This window comes from Myotis myotis, unplaced genomic scaffold (assembly GCF_014108235.1).
Source record: "Myotis myotis isolate mMyoMyo1 unplaced genomic scaffold, mMyoMyo1.p scaffold_m19_p_23, whole genome shotgun sequence".
Lineage (NCBI taxonomy): Eukaryota > Metazoa > Chordata > Mammalia > Chiroptera > Vespertilionidae > Myotis > Myotis myotis.
The window spans coordinates 6679141-6705284 of NW_023416328.1; the positions used below are offsets into that span (position 1 = coordinate 6679141).

The following is a 26144-nucleotide window of genomic DNA, read 5'->3' on the forward strand; positions in this document are numbered from 1 at the left end:
CGACCGCCAAAGGGGTCGCGACCCACAGGTTGAGAACCGCTGGGCTAAGGCATCCTGGTCTCCGATCTGGGGTTACCGTCCTAGTGACCTGAGAGGAAACACAGGCGCTCCTCTCTGCCTTAGCACGGCTGTGGGTCCGGGAGACTTCTAGGGACAGTTCCCACGCCTCCCGCTCATTCACACAAACGGAACCAGCTTCTCCTCGAGTAAACGATGAGATGTGGAATAACTTGATTTACGTTGAAGAGAAATAAACAGGCTCATTAGTAAGACAAGCTACAAACATTGCGGCCTGACGTCGGAATAAATGCCCAATTATATTTGCCACCGTGTTAAGTGCTAGTTAAACGGAATTAAACAGGTAAGACCGGTTGTAGGATCTGTTAAAATAGATAATTAACGTGCAGAAATTTATAAAGGCCTCACCAGTTATCCGTCGGGGCTCTCACACCTGGATGTGTCTTTCCAAATATTTACAGCCTTTTCATCTCGGTGTAGCTGTGTGCACGTCAGTGCTTCATCGGCGCTTCCCCCCGCCCCGCCCCGCCCCGCCCCGTTCATCTTGCTCTCCTTTACCTCCAGCTGCCTGAGGCTGGAGCAGCCATTCCCGCTGCATTCAATGTTCCCTTTACTGGGTGGGTCTTTTCTCTGTTGTCGTTTTTGTAAACATATTTTTATTGATTTCAGAGAGGAATGGGGCACCTAGGAGCACCTCCCGTCCTGTCTCCCTCCCGTCCCCTGCGCTCTCCCGTCCCTCTCTCTCTCCTACCTGGACCCCGGGTACCAGCCGCCCTGTCCAGCCGAACGGCCTCAGAGCGCCCACGGGGGAAGAGGAACTAGCGCTTCTTGATAACGTTCTGAATTACCTCTCTGTATCACCTTCTAATGTTTGAGAGGACTTGACCCTTCAGGTTGGAGTGCACAGCAAGGAAATAAGCATCTTCCAAGTGCGATCAGAGACTGAGCAAAGACATCGTGCCCTTACTTCATGAAGGAAGGGCCGCTGAGCTCACTGTTCATGTTAACCCGGCGTTCTGCTGGTTCCTAGCAAGGCTTCCTGTCTGTGACCGAAAGGATTTGATAAGCGTTTCCTACCCAGATGCCGTGCTTGGCGGCTGTCTCTGCCTGACTCACAGCCGAGCTCTGCCCGCTGGGGTGGCTGAGGGAGACTTTTCCTAACCGCCCTGCTTCTGAAGCCACAGAGGCAGGAAACGGCTCGCTGGGCGTGGAGAGGCGCGGCGGCCTGGGCCCAGTACGTCCCCCTCAGGGTGACGGGAGCAGCCGGCAGGGGGCAGCCCTGAGGGTCCCCGAAACCCACAGCTGGCGAAGTCGCACAGACACTGCGGCTGGGGCCACGAGGACAAGTTCTGGAGAAGCCAGAGGCCCGAGTGGGGGTGCGCGTGGGGGGCGCGGGGAACCCTGACGTCCTGAGTGACAGCTGAAGGAGATGCGCCCGTCCCAGCGCCAGCTCACCGCCCGCTGTGCTTGTCCCTTAGAATCAGGCTGGCTCGGAGCCCACGGAGTGGATTCCGTCCTGTTGGCAAAACATCGCTTTTTAGTGTGTCTCATACATGAGTGACATGGCTTTCTCAAGCTCTGTGTTATAAGCGGATCTGTTGAAGCGCCCGTTTTCTTCGATTTGCCTTCAAGAACTTACTCCATCTCTTTCTAGTTATATATATTTTTAATTTTTGAACTGATCTATCCATTTGTCAGTTGACCCCATTCCTTACATACTGTTCCTGAAATGTTTCATGAACAGCCAGACGCTATGCACGTTTTAAGCGGCTATAAATAATATTTCTATTTCACACAAGACGCGCTGGTGAAATTAAAGCGGCCCCATCACCAGCACCACAGCTCTTGGTGGCAAACACCCATGCGGCTGCACCTGTGTCTCTCCTCCCTCACTGCCGTGCGCGGGGCCTGTCGCTGCCTTTCTCAGGGTGCTCTCGGGCGAGAGGAGGGTTTGGGCCGTGTCAGCACGTGGCAGACACTGAGGTGCTGGTCCTCGCAGGTCTCCCATGGGTGTGCGTGCGTGTGTGCATGTGCGTGTGCACCTACCTGTGGTGGATTGTAAAGTTGTCTGTCTTGCTCTGCTGGGGGGAAGGAGCAGAGCAGACACAGCTGCCGTTTCCGGCGATGGTCGTGGAGCAGCCGTGGACTCCGCTTATCTGTCCCTTCCGTCCCCACCTTTTCCCGACGCCTGCCTTCTGTCACTCACTGTCCGTGCAGCCTGTTCAGCCATTCCCACAGCCCCAGGCCTGCGCGGGCCTCGCTGTCTGTCTCCTCCTAAGCTCCGTGCGCGCCCCTACTGTGTGCTTCCGCCCCTACTGTGTGCTTCCGCCCTTATCTAAGTACAAAGCTGCGTGAAGACCATGTAGATTTCCTCTTTGCTATGCCCTCCCCCTGCGTGTTCCACACACAATCGGGGTGTCAACGTTTACTTCCACATCGCGCAGGTAGGTCTCTGTGGGAGCTGAGGTGCTGCTACAGTTGTGCCAACGCCAGGCCCAGCAGAGAATTCAGGGGCGCTCAGCCCTCCAGGAACGTCGAGGTCACTCTTCCGAATGTTTTCTGTTTTGGTCAGCTTTGTGTGGTGTAAGCTGGCGTCTAGTTTAATGTTTTTGCAGGTGTCTGTCCAGTTTTCCCAATACCACCCACCAAATAGGCTGCCTTTACCCCACTGCGTGTGCTTGCCTCCTTTGTTATGGACTCACTGACCTGCACCTATGGGGGGGGTCTCTACTGTTCCATGCGCCCCATGTCAGCTCTATGCCAGTGCCATGCTGCTTGGATTCCTACAGCCTGGTATCCTAGTTTGAGACCAGGTAGCGTGATACCTCTGCTGTGTTTTCTTTCTCAGGATTGCAGTGGCTATTCGTGGTCTTTTGTGGTTCCATGTACATTTTTGGGATATTTTTTTCTAGTTTGTGAAATATAGTCGTACATTGAGCTTCAGCATTACATCTATGTCACACTTTGGTCAAGTTCCTCTGCTTATTTTAAAAATGTTCAAAGGTGCACGGTGAGCTACTAATGAGCTTTCTTACAGAACTCATCTGAAATCAGAACTGGGGAAAGCTTGCTTCATATTCACACCCAAGTATGTGGATGACTCTGTTTATGTTAATGAGTGATATTTCTTTTTTCCAGGGAATGGCTTTGTAAACTCAAGAGCTTCTCCAAATTTAATTGGAACTACGGGTGCGAATAGCTTAGGCAGAGTTATGCCTACAAAGTCTCCCCCCCCTCCAGGTGGCGGCAATCTTGGCATGAACAGTCGAAAACCAGACCTTCGCGTCGTCATCCCTCCGTCCAGCAAGGGCATGATGCCTCCCCTGGTACGTCACTCTTTCCTTCAGTTTTGTTCTTTCGGGCACGCATTCTACACACACTCGGTCTATATTTCCTTTTTTAAAAAATATATTTTTAATTGATTTCAGAAAGGAAGGGGGCGGGGGAGAGAGAAACATCAATGAGAGAATTGTGGATCGGCTGCCTCCTGCACGCCCCCTACTGGGGATTGAGCCCACAACCCGGGCATGTGCCCTGACCGGGACTGGAACCCTGAACTCCTGGTTCCTGGGTGGATGCTCAACCCCTGAGCCACGCCAGCCGGGCTTGGTCTATATTTTCTTTAGGAATGTTCGTATTTCCCTAGAATCTAGACTTGTTCCTAATGATTATTTCTATGTGAAGTTAACATTTGAAGGAACAAGTCAATTTTAAGTGCACAGAGATCAGAGTATGGAGAACCAGGAAATCAACCTGCGTAATGGCGATTTAAACCAAAGCTCAGTCGGGAGAGGTGATTTTTCTCCGTGGAGGGCCTCCTTTTAGTCACCTACTGTGCCTGCTTTGTGTGAGGAAACACTATTTGTTAGAAAGTTCTACACGCCAAGGAGAGCTGTGGTGGAACAGGGAAGATTGCATAAAAAAGTGAATGAGTTATTCTGCCAGTAAGTTTTTTATTTATTTCTTCTCAAAAAAACCCTTCCCATTTGAGTCTATAAAGAATACGGTCTCCCGGGCCCAGCCGCTGGCCGGGTCTGCAGTCCCAGCCTCGCTCACTTCTGAACCCGGGTCTGGAAGCAGAGAGGGTGTCTGTCCCCCCGTCTCTGTAGAAAAGACGTTGTGCACGCAGGCTTTCCAGCGATGCTCCGTGTGGCGGCTGCCTGCCAGCACCCAGGTGTCCTCGGGGCTGGGTGGCCGCTGATGGCGCCCTCTGAGGCTTCGGAATGAGAGAGCCTGCATCGGGCTCCCTAGCTCATTCACCCAGGAGCTGCCCTGGGCTGGTGGAGGGAGGAAGCAGCGGGGTTGGTGCGGGAGAGCCAGGGCCCAGATGCCAAGCCCTAAAGCAAAGGGGAGGGCTTTCCATCCAGATGCCACTGAGCCCCGCCGGCCAGCCGGAGCCCCTCAAACCCTGTGGCAGCAGCCTGTGCGCAGGTGCAGCCAGAAGGGTAGATGGAGTTGGGGAGACACGCCTTTGAACCTGGCCCTGGGGAGTTGACAGGCACCTTCCCAGGCGCCTGACGTCCACAAGCACAGACAATAAGTCACTTCCGGGTGCTGCCTACGCAGTGATCCCTGTAGGGTTTCCAGCACCCGCTCGCGTCCCATAACATTTCCTAAAGAAAGACTGTCTCTCCGAGTGCCAGCGCTTCTAACTCTCTTCTCCCTCTCTGTGCGAGCGCAGTCGGAAGAGGAGTTGGAGCTGGTGAGTGGGGTGTCTGTTACAGCGACGTGAGAAGAGGTGGAAAGTACTAACTCTGATGTGTTTACAGCCAGTGTTCCCTCTGCCGCACAGGTTTCTTTCTTGTTCTCCAACACGATGGAAACACTGTGGATAACTAAACCAATCTGCGGTGACAGGGCGTCTAGTTTATTTATAATTGTAAATCTCGGTCCTTTTTTTGTTGGCGGGAACACTGGACTAAAACCATAGCTGTCCACGGTGAGGAGGCTGCCGTTGCAGCTTTTAAGGAAAGATGCAAAACACCGCGTATAGCTCCCCAAGGGTCCACGTATTTTTAGAAGATGACCTCACCTTCATAGTCCTAGTTCCTCAGATTGTAACACATGGCCGTGCGTTGTTTATCTTTCTTTCAAGATGGTGACATCATCCGTGGTGAGGTCACCTTTTGCAGAGCTGGAGTCGCTCCATTGTGCACGGAGCAGCCTGCACCACCAAGGGCTGCCCTGTGCGCCAACGGGGGTGCCTATAGCAACTCTGTACAAATTTACTATTTTCTATCAGAAGGTTTTTCATTCTCAAAAAATGTAGCTATTAACACCCTTTTCTCCAAAACGTGATTTCTATTAGCTTTTCTTCTAGAAGATAAGTTGATGTTTCTAAAAATAGCTTTCAGTTGATGTTTCTTCTTTAAGAACTAAAACCCACACCTCACAGACGTGCTCAGACGAATTCAAAGTCAGCTGCTAATTAGAGGACTTTCAGGGGAATGAAGTCTTGAAAATGTCTCGTTTTTAGCATGGACAGGGGTCAGATTGCATGAAAGCATGGGAATGGCATCTGTTGGTTTTATTCACACACGTGTGTGTGTGTGGGGGGGGTTGTGTGTGCATGCTGGCGTGTTTTGCACAATTTATTTTAAAACAAGAGCTCATTCTTTAACTTGGTGATTGCTCTCGTAGATTTGGATGTGGTTTGTATTGGTTAACTTCCATACACCAGCCAGCTGTCATTGTATCGGATTGTATCCTGTGCAGATGTGGACTATCTGCTGGGAAAATCCTTAGTGACACAGTAATGATTACCAAATGGAAGTTTACAATTCGAGATAAAATAATTTATATTAGATTAGATTTCACTATTTACCCTTAAGTTGATGTCATGAATGTGTCCTTGTGAATTACCCAGCAATACGTCGCCCTCTAGTGGTTCCGGAAGTCACAGCGCCAAGCGCCATCTGTTAGAATGTAGAGTTTGAACTGAGAATAGAATCCTGATGGCTCTGACCCAAAGTGAGGAAGGAGGTGTCCTGGAGCCAGGCCGAGACCCCAGTTCTAGACCAGCTGTACCTCCCGCCGGCTCCGGGGATGGCTCCGGACCCCAAGTCCTGCAGAACCTTGAGGGAGGGGTGGCTGGGACCACAGGTTCCGCTGCTTTTCGCAGGACTGTGTTCGGGGAGGGAATGACTCCCAGTGCTTGCGAGGTGGTGGGTCGAGACCAAACCCGGGCCGCGTACCCACACCCTGAATGTGTTTCCCACATTCTCTGCCTTAAGATGGTACAGGAAACACAAACGAGAAAGAGCTGAGATGTGGCTCCGGAGCCGGGGATCCCTGTTCGGTCCGTAGGCCTTCCCCCAGGCTCACCTGCGCGCAGACGACACTTGGAAAGTGGCGAGGAGCCCACTCAGTCGGTTCCTCGTCCTCTCGGCACTGACTGTGCCTTCATGGCTTGTCAGGTACAGGCCGGCACTGCTCCCCGGAGGCCCCCGAGCCGCGTGCTCTCTCTGCCCCCGCCACACGCAGCGTGGGCTGCGTGGTCCCTCTGCCCCTGGCTTTTGGAAAGGGTCCCTGTAGCCATGGTGGCGAGAAGTGGCTGCCGCTCCTACACACAGGACAGGGACTGCCTCGCCCTGCCCTGCCTGCACGGCTGGTCCTGCTGATCCGCTCCGTGCGGGCAGGACGCCTGGGGATGGGGCGCCAGCAGGCAGCTGCTCTGCGCATTCACAGCCCTGCCCCGGCCCCTTCTCCACGCCCTCTTCCGGCCCCGCAGGCGGGGAGACTGGAGCGATGCGTGTGCATCTGCTGTTAAACGTGGGCCCACGGGTGGGCGATGGGGGTAACGAGGGAGGACACGCGTGTAGGAGGGCAGGGGCACATGGGAAACCTGTCCATTCCCTAAAACAGTCTTAATATAAAAAAATACGTGCACTCCAGCTGCAGGACCCCAGGGAGGAGCCCAGCGGGGAAGTAGTTGGTCCTGAGCCCCGGACTAGTCCCCTGGACACGAGTGCCTGGCTGGCCGTGGCGTTTAACCCACAGGCGTTGGTTTGGGCGGCCCGGCAGCATCACTGATGCTCACACAGGGGCCGTCGAGGCGCTCAGGGCGTGGCTGACAGCCAGCGGCTCCACGAGAAGGCGAGGGAGTGAATCATTGCTGCAAAAATATGCCCCTTAGCATGAAACGGTGAGATCTGCCCCTGAGCATTCACCTTTAAGGCTCTCACATCGTCACTGCTGCAGGAAGTGGCACATCCTACAGTGAGACCTGGCACTTCTCGGGGGAATGTGCTTTGTAAAGGCCCAGCCTGCGCAGGTTCCTCGTAACGACACCTCCCTCTCTCCCCAGAGCGCCCAGCGGATCAGCAGCTCGCAGGCCTCGCAGCCCCTCGCCACCCCCGTGGTGTCCGTGACGACGCCCAGCCTGCCCCCGCAGGGGCTTGTGTACTCGGCCATGCCCACTGCCTACAACACAGGTAAGCGGCTCACGTGTGCTTCTGTGACTTCACACACACGTTCACGGACACACATGCCTGCCAGCCTTTGAGACTCCCATTTGCATTGAAACTCGCCGCCCTCTAGGATGTTACAGACAAGTCAGGCCAGCGAGTGGCTTCCCCGGTGACCTTGACCCACAGGCACAGCAGCTGTCGGAGGAGGGCCCGTCCTGCAGCCTTTCCTGCTGGCGACCAGCACAGCGCCCCGGCCCAGCCCTGAATGAGCCGTTTCCCCTCGCTCCCCGTTAACCTCCTTCGGGGGAGTCAGGAGGCCGCACGGGCCCTCGTGCCTTCAGGACCCGCCCGCGGGCTCCGTGTGCGGCTGAGGGCAGAGCCAGCCAGGCCTCCGCCCCGGCTTCCTCCCTCCCCTCAGGCGTCAGGCCTTGTCTCCCAGTGCCCCTTGGGGGGTGAGCGGCACATCCTGACACTGAGGTCAGCGGTGACCAGTTCCTGAGCGTGTCCTGCGGGTTTGTCAGGGAAGAGGGCGTGGTTAGCGGGAACTTGGGGTCCAGGGGGAGACAAACAGAACGACACTGGAATGACCCCTGACAGGCGTGTTCAGGCTCCATCTCAGCTCTGGCCTGAGGAGTGTGTGACCCGGGCCGGGAGGGCTCTGGGTGTTAGAGGCGAGGCTGCGGTCCGGGGCCGACAGGCCCCACGGGAGAGGCGGGCGTCGCCTGGAGCGCACTGGGCCGCAGGGCTTTCAGCAGGGAGGGGCCTAGTTGTGGCTGCAGTTGCGCAGGGGCAGGAGGAGCAAGGCCCGTGGGCCGGGGCAGTGGCGGGGACGCAGCTAGAACCGAGCGGACGTGGGGGAGAGGTGTCGGGGTGACACCCCAGGTTGTGGGCCGAGTGGCGAGGCGAAGGCTGCTGCGATGAGCGGAGGAGCAGGTGTGGAGGAGGAGAGGAGGCGTGTGCAGACATCCCAGCGCACAGGTCGAGGTGGTTGGAAGGCTTGGCAGTCAGAGGTGAAAAGATAGTTGTGGGCTGTGAGGGTCACGGTGGAAGGCGTCAGCGTGATGGCCCCCCCCCGCTTCTTAGGGAACACAGGACAGTCCGAGAGAGAATCCTGTTTCGACTCGGCTGCTTTTGGCTTAATTGTATTTTTCAGTTACAGTTGACGTTCAACATTGTTTTGTATTGGGTTCGGTGGACAGCATTGTGGTTACACAGTCAGACACTTTACAAACTGATCCCCTGGTATTTCCAATCCCCTCCCTGAGCGTCATGATTCCGTTACAGACCACCTTCCCTGTGCGGGCCTGCACGGCCCGTGGCTGCCTGTAACCGCCCCTTCTCTCTTCTCCGCCCCTTCGCCGTTCCCACCCAGTCCCACACTCCCCTCCCGGCAGCCGGCAGCCTGTCTCTGCGTCTGTGAATCTGTTATTTGGCTCCTTAGATTCCACATACAAGTGGCATCACATGTCATTTCTCTGTCTGACGTCACTTAGCACCGGCCCCTCCCGGCCCCCCCGGCCGTCACTGAGGCAGATGCCTCCTGTGGATGTGCCGCAGTCCGTCCATCCACTCCCCGCCGACGGGCCCCTGGGCTGCTGCACGTGCTGCAGGGAACAGAGGCGTGTTTTCTCTTGAGTTTGTGTTATTTGTTCAGATATAAGCCTGGGTGTGGACTTGCTGGGTCATAGGAGGGTCATTGTTAATTTTTTGAGGAAAGTCCAGTTTCCCGCAGCGGCTGCGCCACCTGCCTTCCCACCGGCGGTCACGAGGGCTCCCTCTTCCCCGCGCCCTCCCAGCGCTTGGCGGTGGACGGAGCCATGGCAGCCGTTCCGACGGGTGAGGCGGCGCCTTGTGCGGTTCGGCCAGTGATGCCGGTGGCGTCTGCTTGTCCTCTTTGGAGAAGGGGCTCCTTCGGGTCCTCGGCCCGTTTTCGGTCGGAACGTCTGCTTCCCGCCTGGGGATCTGTCAGGGGAACATCGCTGAGAGAAACTCGGGTGTTACCCGTGCTCTCCTGGAGTCCTACGTCCGAGCCTGACCTTTCAGTCTTCATCCATGTGAGTTTATTCACGCTTGTCGGGCAGCGGGGGGCCTTGCCGGGACCGTCTTTCCCAGCGTAGCTCCTGCCTCCTGGCGCTCTGCCGTCCCTCTGGTGGGCGTCTGTCCCTCAGCCCGCGGGAGGCTGACGTCAGCAGGCCGCCCCTCCCGCTTCCTCCTTCCTTCCCACGATCCCTGGGTCCCTCAGGCCTCCCGAGGCTCCGCACACACTTCTGGATTCTTTGGTCTCGTTCTGTGAAAACACCTTCAGCTGCTTTTTAAAAAATGGTGACTTGGTGGGAAGAGCAACTTCTTTCAGCGCCTCTGGAGCCGTGAGAAAGTTAAAAGTAGAAGAGCTTTCGGCACCTCTCGTTTAGAACTGGTTGGAAAGCCGAGGGCCTCGGCCGCAGTGGTGACTGACGCAGGCGTAGGGGCGACCTGCACTGTCGCCGGGGCCGTTTCCTCATGAACCTGGACACAGGTTGCCGGCCATCGAGGGGCTCGGCCGTCCCTGTAGCAAACGGAGTGAGTTGTGCAGTGACGCGGGGACGGTCCAGTGCACGGAGCTTGGCACCGGAGAAGGCGCTGTCGTCCCTGGGACGTGCTGACAGGGACCGAGTCTGCAGGAGCTGGAGGGAGGGTGTGTGTTTAGGATGCTAGTGTGTGTGGCGGGGGAGATAGTGTTTAAAATCAGTTGCCTAGCAACAGCCTTGGACGATGGCCTTTGTATTATTTGTAATTTCACAAAAAGTTGAGATACTTGTAAACTGTGAACGTTTGGCACAACATTGAAACTGAGTTTACTGACCTGACCCCGGACCACGGGAGAGAGCGAGGTCTGTGAGCCCCCAAGGGTCACTCACGCTGGGACCTGCCTGGGAGCGCACCCCGCCCACGGCCGCCACCCTCTCTTGCAGATTACTCGCTGACCAGCGCGGACCTGTCGGCCCTGCAGGGCTTCAACTCGCCGGGCATGCTGTCGCTGGGCCCGGTGTCCGCCTGGCAGCAGCACCACCTGGGCCAGGCCGCCCTCAGCTCCCTGGTGTGAGTACCGCCGGCCCCGGGCTCGGCTCCCTTCTCTAGCGTATCTGGCTCTGTGGCCGTCCCCCGACTCTCCCACCGCGACGAGGACCGGCCCTCGTGTCCTGGCTGGGCTGGGGGTGCTGTCCCCCGGCCCCCTGGCCTCCGTCCTCCTGCCCCTGCAGTGTCCAGGTGGCCAAGCGTGTGGAGGAAACCTTGTTTGCAGGCTCTATAGGAGCTTGGAGGTTGAGCGCACAGGGGGTTCCTTGAGGTTCAGGCAGCCAGGCTGCGATGGACGCATGGAGGCACACGCTCAGGATCTAGGGGACCGGGTGCAGATGGCACCACACGCACCCCCACCTCCTGTGTCTGACGCCCCTGTTTGAAGAGAGGCAGCTTGGCCACCCTGGCCACACCCTCCCTCCACCACAGACAGGCCTGGAGAAGGAGCCGTGCCCTGGGCTCGCTCGGCTCCCAGGGGAGGGCGAGAGGGTGGGTGTCGGGCAGACCCCAGCCCGCTGCACGCCTGCCCCCCAGGAGGCGCTCACCAAGGGCGGGCAGCTTGAGCTGCTGTGAGCACAGCCCGTCCCCGAGCAGGGCGAGCAGAGTGCGGTCCGGGCAGCCCTCCAGCCGTCGGGGCCTGCGCGGCTGCACACTGACCACTGGGTGCTCGGCCGCGGGGCGCCGGTCCGGGCAGAACCAGCCCCTGCGCCGCGCGGCCTGTCGGGCTCCTTCCCGCGGGGGGCGGGCTTCTCGGCGGTGACGGCGCTTCACGCTGGGCGGCCTCCCCCCGCAGGTCCGGCGCGCAGCTGTCTCAGGGTTCCAGCCTCTCCATCGCCAACCAGAGCGTCAGCGTCAAGTCGGAGCCCGTCTCCCCCCCTCGGGACCGCGTGACCCCGTCGGGCTTCCAGCAGCAGCCGCCGCCGCCCGCCCAGCCCGCCCAGCCCCCCCAGCCGCGGCAGGAAGTGGGGCGCTCCCCCGTGGACAGCCTGAGCAGCTCCAGCAGCTCCTACGACGGCAGCGACCGGGAGGACCCGCGGGGGGACTTCCACTCCCCGGTGGTGCTGGGCCGGCCCCCCAACACCGAGGACCGAGAAAGCCCGTCGGTGAAGCGCATGCGGATGGACACGTGGGTGACCTAGGCCCGCGGCCGGCGAGTGTGACCGCAGCCACCGCCCGCGCCGCGGGGGTCGGGACCGAGGTAACGCTATTTATATGTACATACCGACAGGCCCGTCCGCCGCCTGTGTGTGTGTGTGTGTGTGAGTGTGAGTGTGTGGCTGTGCGTTGCCGACAGACCCGCCCTTCCCTGCCGACGCCTCCGCCTGCAGACGTGGTCCGTGCGCCGCGGGCGGGCGGGCGGCCGGGCTCCGTGTTTCCGGAGACAGTTTCGCAGAGAAACGCGCGCCCGTCGGCAGCCCTCTCGCCGGGGCCCGAGAAACGCTTCGTAGACAGAGCAGCGCAGGCACCAGAAAGCAATACTGTACATAGCGTCACCCTGCTCCCCGCATGGGCTCTGCGAGGGGTGCATGGGGGGCTGTCCAGACAAACCCCACGCCTCACCGTGTTGCACGCGCAAGTGTATCGGGTCAGAGAAGTGATCTTAGCCAATAAGAGAGACTAGACACGCATGAGACCTGCCGAAAACCCTAATAGATAGAGCATTCACGGAGCAAAGTAATATATTAAGTTATGATTGGACTGTGTCGGAAGTTTCTTTACAGTCGTATCTTAAAAATTAAAGAAACGGATTTTAGCTCATGTATATTTTATATGAAAGAAAACACCCTTATGAATTGATGACTATATATAAAATTATATTCACTACTTTTGAAAACATCCTGCTATGAATTATTTATATAAGCCAAAGCTGTATGTTTTAATTTTTTTTTTTTTTTTTTTTTTTTGAGAATAGCTTTATCTTGTTTTAACTTTTTAGTTTTATTCTAAGAGGGAAAATACCTTGCAAGCAGAACCTTGGGGGGAAAAAAGCCATGAACACTTATTATTCTATATATAAATTAAAAGTTGAGCCAAACTTTCTGTACATAGCATCTTAAATATATTATCACCTTCGATGTAAGTACCTATGTATTGTATGGTCACCAGATTAAAAAGTATATTTTTGTGGCTTTGCCGCCAATTTGGGGGACAAGGCGAGATCCGTAAGTAGAGTACTCACTGTTGAGTACTCCCTATTTTGTTAAATATACTGTACTTTGGGTTCTAATTATTGGCCCAGTCTCTGCGGGCCTGTGCGCGGGTCCTCCCGGTGGTGAGTGTGTGCTGTTGCATTGTAATCCGTGTGCTGTATGGGTTGAGCAGCATTCTATATTTTATATGTGTACATAAATAGCAAAGTGGCAAAAGTGGTGTTAAGTTCATCCTGCATAAATGGAAAATTTGTAACGGATTTTACAAGGCATTCTTTAAAAATATAGAAAATGCTGACCTGATTGACAGAGAAAGTGGCCAAATCGAGGTGCACCAAGGTTTCCCACGTGGGAACGGTGAGGGCGGCGCGGTGGGGGCAGGTCCTCTCCCCGGACCCCTCCAGTGGCCCGACATGGCTGGTTACGGAGACGCCCGTCCTAGCTCCACCCAGAAACGCCCCTTTTCTGGGGGGATTCGGTTGCAGATCGGGGCTCGGCCCGTCACCCCGAGGTCAGTGCACCCTCAGCTGGGGTTTGACCACAGCCTTCCTCTCCCAGGAGTGGGGGTCCCAGGTCCCGGGCTGGTGCCATGAACGAAATTCCAAGTCCTGTAATGTATGTCCATCTACCAACGGTTTTAATATGACTTTCCCCGAGAAACTCCAACAGGGTTCAAAACGCTGCTATTTTCTATTTGACACTCACTGGGAGCAGCTGCCTATGTCCCTGCATGTCTGCCCCCTCAAGTGCACCCAGGCCAAAAAGGGAGAGTGAGGTGCTCTCTCCTCCGTCTACACACAGGGCTCATTCGGAAAGGACTCGCTTTTCTTGAAAACGTCCTCATCTTTCTGACCGACTCACTCACAGGCACATCCATAACGCCACCCCTAACTGAGACAAGACAGCCCCCCACTGTCACCCACCGAGCGGGGCCGTGGGAGGCGACCGCCCCGCTCTGCATGTCCACGGCCGCCTGCCGCACACGGGGCGGGAGCCCCCGCACATTGACTGTCTTTCTTGTGTGCCTTACGAGACGGCTTCCCGACTGTCCGCTAGTCTTTCTTCCTATGCAGGTTTCTGACCGTAACCCGCTCCCCTAGAGCACGGCCCCGCCAGGCTCGGAGTCTGTCCGGCAGTGGTTCTCAACCTTCCTAATCCGCGACCCTTTCGTACAGTTCCTCACATTGTGATGACCCCCAACCATAAAATTATTTTCATTGCTACTTCATAACTGTGATTTTGCTGCTGTTATGAATCATCATGTAAATGTCTGATATGCAGGATGTATTTTCATTGTTACAGATTGAACATAAAGCATAGTGATGAATCACAAAAATATGTAATTATCTATGTGTTTTCCGATGGTCTTAGGTGACCCCTGTGAAAGGGTCGTTCGACCCCCAAAGGGTCGCGACCCACAGGTTGAGAACCGCTGCTGTCCGGCAACCACAGCCACAATCACATGACCAGGGGGCGAGGGGCTGCGCTTCAGGAACCGAATCTAGACTGTTACCCCCTGTCCTACACGCAGTGACAGGAGCACGACACTCTCACCACGACGCCACGGACGAACACGCCTCCTGGTGGGCGCCACCCCGACTGGGCAGGACACTAGCGGGGTCGCTCAGCACCTCCATTTCTTACCCTTTTAGACGCGTGGGTTTTGTATGACACCATCACCAGAAAACGCACCCATCCCAAGGAAGTATTTTATTACTAAAAACAAAAACAAAAAAAGCTTCGCGTGAATTGCACTGGCCGGGACAGCTTCCAGCCCTGTCCTTCCCTCAGGACCCTCACCCAGGGCGGGCGGGGCCCCCACCCACGTCACATGGCCCCACCCCACGCCATCTCCTGAGCCCTAACGTCAGCTGCGTCAGAGGCTAGATCAGGGTTTGTTCTAAGGAACAATGATCACCGTCTCCCTTCCCCAGGGCTCCCCTCAGGCACCCACACGTTTCCGCACGAACCATCCTGCGCACAAGACACACAGGGAGCAGGGAGCGGGGCTCCGGGCCCGGGAGCCAGGGAGCCGGCCGCTGTGAGAATGTGAAAAGGGGTTTACAAATGCAACACTTCCCTTTCTCTGTAGAGACTCCCTTCACTTTGCTGTGTGAGAAGACACTGCTTTGCTATATTTAAAACGGCTTTTTTACAAGAGATTTATGTCTTTGGTAAATGTTTGTAGTCACCAGGTCACACGACGCTGTACGCGGTTTGATCATGTGAACCGTTTGGCGGCACAAGCTGGACTTTGTTGCCATCCCTGCGATGAAAAATAAGTTAACCTGTTTCCCTGACGTGTTTTTCTTCCTTATTCAATAAACATGACAGTGACTTTTTATCAAATGGTCGAGCTGCTGAGGCTGCTAACTTTGTGTCCTGCACTCGCTGCCGTCCGGGTGCCTGGCGTCTCCTGCGGCCTCCGGACCCTGCCCTGTGGTCCCCGAGCCCCAGGCCGCCCCCTGCGGGCGGGTCCTGCGGGGTCACGGGGGGTGGGGGGGCTGCGGTGAGGACGGGGGGGGGGGGGTGCTGACAGCAGATCCCACTTATCTTAGTTGTTTTACCCCAAATGCACACACAACACTGAGCCAGACGCAGAAGATCTAAATAAACAGTTCGCTTCCAAGGCTGTCGGTGGGAGGAAGTGCCCTCTTCCCCCGTTCACCCCGAGCCTGGCTGGCAGGTGTCTGCTGTCCCTCAATCGAAGGGCTCCATCCTGCTGCTTCTCCCTGCCGGCTGCCTGCGGCGAGTGGGTTTGGAAGCTGGCTGTCCTGTGGCTAGAAGTACTCGAACCCCACCTGCAGCTACTCGGTGCCCCCCCTCCCCCGTTTCTAAGCCGATCCCGCCTGCCTGGCAGCAGCCAGGAGAAGGACTTCCGTGGGCGCCCTCTGCCCGCCGGGGGCTCCGGCCGCCCGTCCAGGGGCTCACGGGTCAGAGTGCCACTGGGTGTGGACAAGGAGGGAAGCAGTGTTCCCCGCCTCCCATGGGTAGGGGCGCCCGCCTTGGGTGTGGGGCACAGGGCAGGGGCGCCGGCCACCAGGCAGCGCGGATGAGCACCGGGTGGGGAGCTGGGCACAGGCTGCCCCCCAGGCCCTGTCCACCCTCAGGCCCTGGTGTCAGTCACCTCCTCACAGCGCCTGCCGCTCAGCCTCTGCCTCTCGGGGCGGCCGGGGAAGGAAACGGCTGCACTAACGGCTTCCCTGTGTGACCCCTGCCGCCCTTTCACCTCTTTTAAACTCATTTTTTAAAAAAGTTAGAAAAACAATAGTTTCCATATCTGTGTCACCTAACTTCCCTGGCGCTAACGTTCACGTAACCATAGCAACACCATCAACAACACCCGACTGAGCCCCCCTTCCCCTCGGGAGCTGCCCGTCCCGGGGCCGCCACTGTGAACAGTGTCCCTGCGCGTGGCTGTGGCCGTGGCCGTGGCCGTGGCTGTGCCCGGGGTGCGCCCTGGACCGACCGGGTCTGCTGGGCCCGCGGGCACCCTGGGGCCATGGTGTCGATGCCTCAGGCCGCGGGCGCTGGCCTTGACCACCAGGCCACCCGCTCCACTGGGCTTCTCCCCTGAGTCCCTGCCCTCCCTGTGCTGACGAGTATCTCGGGGACACACAGACACACAGGCTCCCTCACACTCCCCCTCGCAGGATAGCGTCTTGTTCGCAACGATGACGGTGCCATTTCCCTGCACTTCCCGACATTCATTCATTGAACTGTCCCCCCCCCCCCCCAACTTGTCTAATTGCGGCTGTTATGGACGCAGGGAACCCATCTTATTCTCTGGGTTATAACGGCACCGTCATGGCTGTTCCTCACACTGTCCCCGCTGTGGCCCCGAGAGCGCCTCCCGCGGGAACCCAGGCTCCGGGCATCTCCTCCCTCTGGCAGCACCGCCCACTCCCATGGCCCTGCCTCCTGCGGATCAACAGCTTCTCCAAAGATCAAAGGGGAGCCAAGAACCAGCTTGAAACAAGTGACCATGGAAACGGGTACAAATCCTATGGAGGCTGCAAAAGCAGTTCTCACAGGGGAAGGCGCAGTGACAAACGCACGTGGAGAAAAGCAGCAAAGAGCTCCAACAGCCCGAGCCTACGCCGCAAGGAGCGAAAACCAAAATAAGCCACGCTCAGCAGAAGGAAGCAAGTAACAGCACACACTGGAATGCCGCAGAGGCCAGAGCAACAGGGGAGATCAATGACACTAAGCTGGGTTTTTATTTTTATTTTTTAAATATTTTTATTGATTTCAGAGAGGAAGGGAGAGGGAGAGAGAGGGGGAGAGGAAGGGAGAGAGAAAGAAAGGGAGAGGGAGAGAGAAACATCAATGATGAGAGTCATTGATTGGCTGCCTCCTGTATTGATTGGCTGCCTGCCCAGTGGGGATTGAGCCCGCAACCAGGGCATGTGCCCTTGATCAGAACCGAACTCGGGACCCTTCAGTCCACAGGCCGCGGCTCTACCCACTGAGCCAAACCAGCCGGGGCTAAGCTGGTTTTTTACCAAAAAGATGACCGAGATCGATAAATCTTAAACTGAAAATATCAGAACTGATGCCGGACGTGTGTGGGCTCTAAGGCACCGCTGGAGTGAACACCCACACGGACGGCCCAGGTCAGGTGGGTCAATCCCGGGACTCGGGAGCCCTGAGCAGACCCAGTGCCGCGTCAGGAGCTGGACCCGCCCACCGGGCCCTCCGACCGGAGGAAAGCCCGGGCCAGGGCGTTCCCCAGGCGACTTGTATCAGATGCTCAGAAGCGGGAACGGGGAGGGGCCACTCCCAGACGCACTGCACAAGGCCGGCAGCTCCCTGACCCAGAGCCCGAAAAGGACGATATAAGCTCAGCACAGACCAGCGTCCCCGACGAACAGAGAAGCAGCAATTCCCCATGAAACATAGCAAACCGCGCTCAGCAGCTCAGCGGACCACTCACCACCAACACGCGGATCGGTTCCGGGGATGCAGGACTGTTCAACCCAACGGCCCCCATCGGTCGCTGGGCTACATGCGCCTCCTTAACAAAACCCTGCGATCGCCTCCACAGGGGCAGGAAAAGCCTTTGACAAAATTCACGTCCGCTCACGATACCAGGGCCTCGGCCTCAGGGAGAGAGGAAGGTGCCTCCCACAGCAAAGGCCAAGGCCCCAGCGAGCGTCCTGCTTCACGTCCTGCGTCCTGCTTCGCGGGGGAGGCCGGAAACTTCCTCGGGGGCCGGTGCCCACGGAGGGGCCACGCTCACCTCTGCCTTTTGCCAGTGCGGCCGCCCCGGCCAAGGGCGCAGGTGGAGAGAGAAATAAGCGGCATCAGAATTGGAAAAGCAGCAGCAGAATGGTCTCTATTTGGAGATGGCGATTGTTAATCCGCACCTGCGGGTGTTTTTTCCATTGCTTTTCAGAGAGGGTGGGGGGTGGGGGTGGGGGGAGAGCAGAGGGGAGAGTGGAGGGGAGAGAGAGAGAAATGTCAGTGTGAAAGAGACACATCGAGTGGTTGCCTCCTGCAAACCGAGCGAATCCACAGCCCAGGTAGGCGGCCTTGACCAGGAATCAAACCTGTGGCCGCCCAGTGCGAGGGCCAGCGCTCTAACCATTGAGCCACATGGGCCAGGGCCAGAAGACAAACCTTACGTATATGTGTACGTATACATATTCCTAAAGACTCCCCCAAAACTGTTAGATCTAATCAATAAAATCAAGAGTTATCTAAAGAAAGAAAATCCCATTTTAAAATAGCATCGAAAAAATAAAATACTGAGGGATACACTTCACCAGGGACAGGTGAAAATCTTCATGCTGAAATGATGTGATCCTGGCGACAGAAGCGGAGATACAAATACATGGAAAGCTAGTCCTGTGTTCACGGACCGGGAGGGTTAATACGGTTAAAATTCCCCTATTACTCGAAGTCATCTACAGACTCATGCTAGTCCTACTGAGATTCCAACGGCATTTTTTGTTTGTATCCAGAAGCAGAAAAACAACCCTGTCCTCGCCTAAGCCCACCCTGCATAGCAGATATTTACATGAGATTCATCACAGCAGCAACATGACAGTGATGAAGTAGCCACGAAAATAATTTCATGGTTGGGTCACAACATGAGGAACTGTATTTAAAGGGCCAGAAGGTTGAGATTCACTGCCTTACACGGTCAAGGAAACCACCAACAAAATGAAGACAACCCATGGGTGTGCCAGCCTCATATCTAATAAGGGTTTAAAATGCAAAATGTATAAAAAACTCACACAACTCAACAGACAAAAAGGAACAATCCAGTTTAAAAATGGGCAAAGGACCTGACCCGCCAGCAAACACATGAGAAGGCGCCTCCCATCCCTCATCCGGCAGCGCCCGACCGCAACGCGACATCCCCGGGCCTGTCGGAATGGCCGCCCCCAAAGCGACAGAGATCACAAGAGCTGGCCAGGGGGAGGGAAAGCGACTGTGAGGCGGTGCAGCTACCACGGGAAACAGTATGGAGGCTCCTCAAAAAAAAAAAAAAGATTAGAAATAGAAATAGAACTACCGACTGACCCAGCGAGTCCACATCTGGGAGTGTATCCAAAGGACATGAAGACAGGATGTCGAAGAGCTCTCTGCACCCCATGTTCACAGCAGCTTTATTTGTAAATCTTTATTGTTGGAAATATTACAATTGTCCCCATTCCCCCCCATTGGCCCCTTCTAGCCCACCCCCCGCCCCAGGCCTTCAGCACCTTATCTTCTGTGTCCACGGTCGTGCATGTCAGTTCTTAGGTTGATCAGTTCCCACCCCTCCCCCTCCCCCGCACAGCAGCTTTACAACAGCCAAGACATGGAGAAAACCCAAGTGGCCATGAATGAATGGATGGATGGATAAAGTTACACACACACACACACACACACACACACACACACACACACACATAGGAATATTACGGTGCCATAAAAAAGGAAATCCGACCATTGAGACGGATGGACCTTAAGGGCATGAAGTGAAGTCAGTCAGAGAAAGAGACACACCGGATCCTTCCACGTCTATGTGCAGGCTGAAAAAGAAGAAAAAGCCAAACGCAGAGAGAGATCAGACCTGTGCTCCCAGAGGCAGGGAGGGGAGGCGGGGCTGCGAGCGAGGGCGGGGCTGTGGTGTGGGACATGACTGCGGAGCATGCGTGTGAAACGGAGTAAATCGTCAGAGCTCATTTCCTTACATGAACTCCCCCCTGACACAAAAACGTGGTAAAATACATAGAAAAGGAGCTCCGTGGGTTCTCGTACGTCCGCCCGTTACCGCACATTATGCAGACGCATCAGCGAGGCTGCGGGTGACCTTCACCTGCCGGATGACCTTGGGCCCAGCCCCTGCACAGGCCACCTCCATCTTCTCCAATGCTGTCCCTTATCTCTTAGTTCTGAATGACCAACCCCCAAGTTAAAAACAAAAAAAGGAATCACTTTCCTTCACAGAAGCGATGACTTTATTCCGTCTGAAGGGGGTACAGGAGGCAGCTCCTCATTCTCTGCCCGACAGTCCCTGTCCCAGCTCAGCCCGCCCTGCGGCCCTGGGCACAGACAGCAGCCCTGGGACCCACACGCTCTGCAGCGAAGGCGCCCAAGTCCATTCTGTCCGGAGACCGTGGGTTTTGAGGCACACGCTTCATCACGAAGATCCTTCAAGTGTCCGCACGGAGCCCCGTTTCCACGGGACTGAGGAGAGGAACTGAAGCCACCCCCACATCCCTCCACCCCACCCTCCCTTCTTCCCGCCCAGGGATCTGCTCAGGCGTCCCGGCCTCAGGGCAGGTGCCATCCACGTGCCCGCAGCTCAGCAGCCGCGCGAGCTCACCTCCTGGAGACAGAGCTGAGGCTGAGCCGCCCGCCATCACCCTCAGTGGGACCAGATGGGCTCCCGCAAAGCAGGCTATCCCCCCCCCCCGCCCCCCGCAGGGCCTCAGAGGGCGCCCCTTGCCCCCTTGAGCCATGCACTGGGCACCACTGTAGAATGAACGGACGGAGAGGGCACCTCAGGCAGCAAGCATCGCCTTCTCTGTGGCTTTCGCAGGAGGGGCACCCCTGCGCCCTCGAGTAAGTGGGCATTTCAGCACACGGGCCCTACTGTCCGTGTAGGGGGTGCTGGTCACCCCGAGCAAACGCTGGGCCCTGTCCCTCCTGCGGCTCGGGGACCCTGAGGATGGAGGCGGGGAGCAGCGGAGGCCGCCTGTCCCTGCACCCGGAGCCAGGGGTGCGCAGGGGCTGCTGCTGGGGACGCGGGACCGGCCACTGCCTGGCCTCACCGTCACGCGGGCACCTCCGGGACTGGCTGTCCTCTCGCCACGCCAGACGCTGGCCGGCAAGAGGGCCTGGCAGGGCGGCCTGGGAGCCCGGTTCGAGAACGCTGTGGGGGTGCCCTGCGGGGGGCGCGCCGCCCCTGCCCGGCCTCACACCTGCGGGGGACTCGAAGGTGACAGGACGCTCAAGGCGCCGCTTCCTCCGGTGACGGCATCGGGTTCGAGGGCTCTGACCGTGGGAGTGACGTTGCCCAAAAGGCGAACCGGCAGGCGGAAGAGCAGGTGGCTCCCTGTGCCCATGGCGCTCAGAAGCAGGTGACGGGTGCCACGTGGACGGCGGCTTTGCCAGGGAGACGGGAAGCACTGTCGCCAGAGCCCGCGCCCCCACGGGCAGCCAGGCTCCGCGGCCCTTGCCAAGGCCCTGCCTCTGCTTCCCAGCAAGGCCCATTTGGGGGCCACCCACCCAAAGCCTTCAAAGCCAAGGGCACATCCGTGCAATGTCCCTGCCCCCGCTTCCTGGGTGCAGGAGGCCCGGGGGGCGGCTCGCGGCCTTGGCTGGAGGTGGGTGTTAGCCGAGAACGCGGGCGGCTTCCGAAGCGTGTCCGTGGGCCGCCTGCTGGGTGTGGCCCTGCCGGCCGGTGCGGATCGGGAGCCCCACGCGCAGCCGGCCCCCGAGGCCGCTCCCTGAGACACGGCAGCTAGCTCCCCGCCCAGGTCTGCCGGAGCCGGCTGCCCGGAGAGGGGGTGCTGGGCGCCGGAACCGCGAGTCTGGGGGCCTGGCCCGGAGCCGCACTCGCCGCCACCGAGCCCCTGGGGACGGCGGTCGTGTCCCAGCCGCCGGGAACGTCGCCCGCGGCGCGGATCTTGAAGTAGACCAGGTAGAACACGGGTAGGACGACGCCGACGAGGAGCATGAGGCAGACGGCGTTCCACCACCGGATCCCGCAGTCGGCGCCGAGCGGGGGCGCCTTGGGGGCAGCGGGCAGGGGCGGCAGGCGGGGCCCCGCGCGGGGACTCTCGCTGGTGAGGATTTCCGACTGCGCCGCGCGCTGGAGGTCGCGGTCGATGCCCTGGAAGAAAGCCGTCAGCGGGCGGGGCGGGGCGGCGGCGCTGTCCGGGGCCGGCGGCTCCTCCACCGTCACTCTGGTCTCTGAGGACGGGCCCGGGAGGGGTCTGAGCTCTCGGTGGGTCTCGGTGAGGATCCCGTGGCTTCTCACGGGAATCTTAACCGATTTCAAAGCGAACAAGTCCTGCTCCCGGATGAAGCTGTTGGCTCGCTTGATGTCTGCAACCTGGGGAAGCCATGACACAAGCATCACGACAGACAGACAGCCCCTGGGAACTGACCTCCAACAGCAGCGCTCAGCCTTTGGGGGGGGTGGGGGGATGGACCACGCCCGCCCAGCTTAGTAGGATCGACACGCCCCGCCCCGTCAGCAGGGCTCAGGGGCTGAGCATCGGCCTATGAACCAGGAGGTCTCAGTTCGATTCCCGGTCAGGGCACATGGCTGGTTGCAGGCTCGATCCCCAGTGGGGGGCGTGCAGGAGGCAGCCGATCCATGATTCTCTCTCATCATGGATGTTTCTATTTCTCTCTCCCTCCCTCTTCCTCTCTGAAATCAATAAGAATATATTTTAAAGAAAAATAATACAATGAGCCAGTGGGAAACTGCAGCTACGCACAAACTTACTTCAGGCTAAAGATCGCTGGTCTTTGGCTTTAATATACAGCCCAATCCTCAGTAGTTCCTATAGACTTACGGGTGTCAACAATCTGAGATCAGTTTTGGAAAAGGCTTTTTTGTTTGCAGTGTGGCTGCCACAAGATGCTGTGAGGTGAGCCACAGCCATGGTGGCGAAAGGACCGCCTTCGCCTGTTCTCCTTGTAACTTCTGAGGCAACAGCGCCCCCGTCTGGCTGCCCCCGCCCCCAGCAGAACCCAGGGGGCAGCTGCGATGGACCCAGCTCTCCCTAACCATTTGCTCTCAGAGCTGTGCCCTCGCACACCAGCTGGCACACACACTTCTTCTGCTGCTCGAAGCGTGCGGACACTCACAAACCGAGGTGGGGAGCCAGGGGCCGACACCTCCCCGGCCGGCACTAGGGCTCAGGAGAAGGGAACGCCTCGGTGCGTCTTAGAAGCCGGCAGCGTTCGGGGCCAGCCCCTCCCAGAATGAGGCCTCGCGGCTCAGAAGGGAGGGGTGTGAGGCCAGGGCAGGCCCTTCCTCCAGCTCCTGTGTGAGCATCGGGGGCGGGCTCCGTGGTCTGCACGGAGCAAGGCCACGTGTGAACGCAGGTCACGGCCCGCAGGCCTGCGGACAGGGCGCATTCCCGCCGAGGTCTCCGCTAGCTGCGTCTCAGCTGGTTTTAATCACCTGGTTACACTGGGCTCAGGGGCATGTTTCATTGAAATCCTGAATTCAAGCAGAAGGTGTGTGAGACCATGTGTCTGTGTCCCTAACAACTACCAGCGAACTCCTTACTCCCGATGGGGAGACCGGCATGTGCTGGAGGCATTCCCCGGCTTCCTGGGTCCGCTGAGCATCGCCCTCGGGGGAACTCACGGTGTCTGCCCAGGTGTGTGGGGCGGGGTTCGCTCATGCACATGGACCCGTACAGCTGCCCACAGGGCGTCTAATGAGCCAAATGTACACATTTCAGCACAACGCCGCGCCCCCCGGTGTACCCGGGACCGGCCTGTGTGTTTCCCCGGGAAACAGCGCCGCACCCCACACAGGTGCTCGCCATGGGGCCTCGTTAGAGAAAGGAGTCACGTGAAGGAGGGGAAGATTTTGAGAGTAGGTCGCTGGGTGGCCTTAGAGAAAGCCCCAGAAAGCCATTGGTCGCAGAGGGCCAGCCACGCACAACAACCAGTTCCCACCCAGGAGCAAACGCAGCGGTTCCGGAAACGCGTTCCTACTTACTTGGCCACTGTCACCCACTCTGAGCGCTAAAGACACAATTAGAGAGAGAAACAGGGTTACACAGGGCACAGCGCACGGAGAGGCTCGCTCATGCAGCCCCAGAGAGAGACGGGGCAACGTGACCAATGGAACAAGTGACCACCAGCAAGAAAGGCTCGGAAAAAGAGACGCAGCCACAAATAAGTACATAAATAAGTAAAAATAAAGCAAGCACACCAAAGAAATCTTGCATAAATTCTGCCTGGCGCCTCTGGCCCCATTAGGTCTTAAATACAATGAGCTCCAAAGGAAAGAAAAGGTTTCAGAATCTGTTGGGGGCTGGGGGGGGGGGGGCGGGGCAGGGAAGAGGAGAGGGATTTTGCAAAAAGGGCTCAGCCCACCAGCTGGGACTCCTAGCCTGACACCGCGGAGCCCATGGGAGGAAAGGGCTCCCACCTGTGAGCACCGGCAGCCCCGAGGCCTCCCCAGCCCCGGCCCCGCGGGAAGGGGTGGCCAGGCCTCCCCTGGGGTCTTACTTGGCAGCCGTACTGCAGGGCGAGCCGGTTGAGGCTGTCGTCGCGGGCCAGCTCCCGCTGCAGCAGCACGATGCTCCCCGCTCCCGGCGGCGCAGGGCGCTGGGCAGCCTTCTCCGGGCGCCGCGGCCGCAGGGCCAGCTGGGGGGCCTCTTCCTCCGAGGAGCCCCCCGAGTCCGCGCCGCCTCGGCCGAACACGTACACCTGGCTGGTCGGGGGCCCGCGGACCGCGGCGGGGCCCTGGAAGGCCTTGGCCGGCGCTCCCTTCTGCCTCATTTTCTTCACTGGAACCAAAGCCCGGCGTCATGAGAGGGTGTTCCTTGCCCCAAGCATTGCAAACAGTCAAAAATACCAAAATACCAGCAGCACTGAACTGTGTTTGTGCAGGAACAGAGGCGAGAGAGAAGGCAATAAAAACACCATTTTTTCCCAACTGTATTTTTTTGTTTTGTTTTGTTCAGAAAACCCAAGGGCTCCTCTTCTTCGCCCCTTAGTCTTCATCCACACCGGTGACCCCCCAAGTTGTCCCAACGAGTCCAGGGATGAACTCTCTCCAGCACAGAATGACAGCCCCGAAGGGTTGGCATCCGGGCCTGTGGGGACCCCAGCGCGACCCCCGCCCCCGCCCCGAGGTCACCTGCCCGGCCGGGGCCGCGCCCCTCCACCCGCACTCAGGGCCGGCAGCGCCCCCAGGCCTCAGTTTCCCGCAATGTCTCTTCCGTGAAAGGAGGGGGGTCCCCAAACGGGAGCTGGCACTCAAAACGGGGAGCGGCCCGCCTCTGCGCTTAGACAGGCAGGGCCCCAACTTGACACAAGGCACGACCTCTGACCTCCAACCCCAACCACCTCGGGCCAGGCCCCGTCGCCCGCGGTGGCCGCCCCTCCAGCGGCAGGAGGGTGGCCGGCCCCCCCGCCCCCCAGCCGGGCGACGCTTAGCGCCACCGACCCGGGCCAAGGCCACCCCGCAAACCCCGATACCTCAGCTCCCAGGATTCGCCGCGCCCGTCGCCCGCGCCGCCGACACTGCTGCGCTTGCCCATTGGCTGCGAATATCTGCGGACTCGAGGGGCGAGGCAGCCAATGAAACCAGCGGGGGGCGGGCACTAGGACGAGTCTGGCATTCTGATTGGTCAGCACCGAACCTGCAGGAAGCGAGGCTCGGGCCTAGGGGAGGGGCCGGGCCCGGGGGCGGAGCTTCTAGGGGGCGGGGTCCCAGCTCTCCGACCTGAGCCACGCCCCGCCCTCCTGCCCGTCACTGGCTGTGACTCACCTGAACGCCTCACTCCCACAGCGGAGACCCAGGCAGAGAAGGCACCTTTGCTCAGATGGGCGAGGGGTCCGCCCCGCCCGCGAGGATAACAACAGTTCACCAATGTCAACACTGAACCACCACAACTCGGACCAAAAAAATTCAATTTATCGAATGCAGGATGGCAGAGGGCTCCTTCACCTTAAAGGTCATGGATGAACTCACACACGAAATCACAAACGTTTAAAACTCCCATCCAAAAAAGACAACCGAAATTAAGAAGCAAAACTAACTGAGGAAAAGAAATGCAACAAACACCACAGATGATTAAAATCCTTATTTGAGGGAGACCTCGTCAAATGAATAAGAAAGACACTAAGATGGATGGGTGCAGACAATTCACCAAAGAATCCCAATTGTGCACAGTGAAGAGAAACTAAACCTCACTAGCAGTCAAATTAAACGAAAGGATTAAAACAGTAAGGTTTCAGAAAACCCTTCTATGGCTTTCCATCCTGCTTAGAATGAAAGACAAATTCTTTATCTTGGCAGACAAGTCCA

General features: G+C 57.9%; 2 protein-coding genes across 13 annotated transcripts in view; one reads left to right on the top strand and one right to left on the bottom strand.

Annotated features, from left to right (window-relative positions):
* MEF2A (myocyte enhancer factor 2A) overlaps nt 1–12947 on the top strand; it is a 56968-nt gene extending 44021 nt beyond the window's left edge. For 5 of the 9 annotated variants that reach the window (XM_036355606.1, XM_036355602.1, XM_036355605.1 and 2 more), the window contains 5 exons: nt 3157–3344; nt 4700–4720; nt 7325–7451; nt 10379–10505; nt 11278–12947. In XM_036355606.1, coding sequence (XP_036211499.1) covers nt 3157–3344; nt 4700–4720; nt 7325–7451; nt 10379–10505; nt 11278–11623 — 809 coding nt within the window. In that variant the 3' untranslated portion in view covers nt 11624–12947. The remainder of the gene's footprint in view (nt 1–3156; nt 3345–4699; nt 4721–7324; nt 7452–10378; nt 10506–11277) is intronic. The other 4 variants (XM_036355608.1, XM_036355607.1, XM_036355609.1 and 1 more) reach the window with 3 other exon arrangements.
* A 7123-nt stretch (nt 12948–20070) lies between these two features.
* Nucleotides 20071–25403, bottom strand: LYSMD4 (LysM domain containing 4). 4 transcript variants are annotated; one of them, XM_036355784.1, is made up of 4 exons: nt 25313–25403; nt 24338–24618; nt 23823–23848; nt 20071–22190 (listed from the first exon to the last, which is right to left on the bottom strand). In XM_036355784.1, exons 1-4 carry the CDS (start codon nt 25372–25374, stop codon nt 21597–21599), a joined length of 963 nt encoding a protein of 320 aa, XP_036211677.1. In that variant the 5' UTR covers nt 25375–25403; the 3' UTR covers nt 20071–21596. The 4 variants fall into 4 exon arrangements, with proteins under 4 accessions (XP_036211677.1, XP_036211678.1, XP_036211680.1 ...); XM_036355785.1 differs by having other exon boundaries at nt 24338–24707; nt 25313–25359; XM_036355787.1 differs by lacking the exon at nt 23823–23848 and having other exon boundaries at nt 25313–25384.
* Between the last annotated feature and the right edge of the window lie 741 nt (nt 25404–26144).

Coding starts and splice junctions, on each gene's coding strand:
- LYSMD4 (XM_036355784.1), bottom strand. CDS start 25,374: ATGGGCAAGCGCAGCAGTGTCGGCGGCGCGGGCGACGGGCGCGGCGAA. Junction 24,619..25,312: donor GGCGAATCCTGGGAGCTGAG/GTATCGGGGTTT, acceptor CTTTGGTTCCAG/TGAAGAAAATGAGGCAGAAG. Junction 22,191..23,822: donor GAGTGGGTGACAGTGGCCAA/GTAAGTAGGAAC, acceptor TGGCTTCCCCAG/GTTGCAGACATCAAGCGAGC.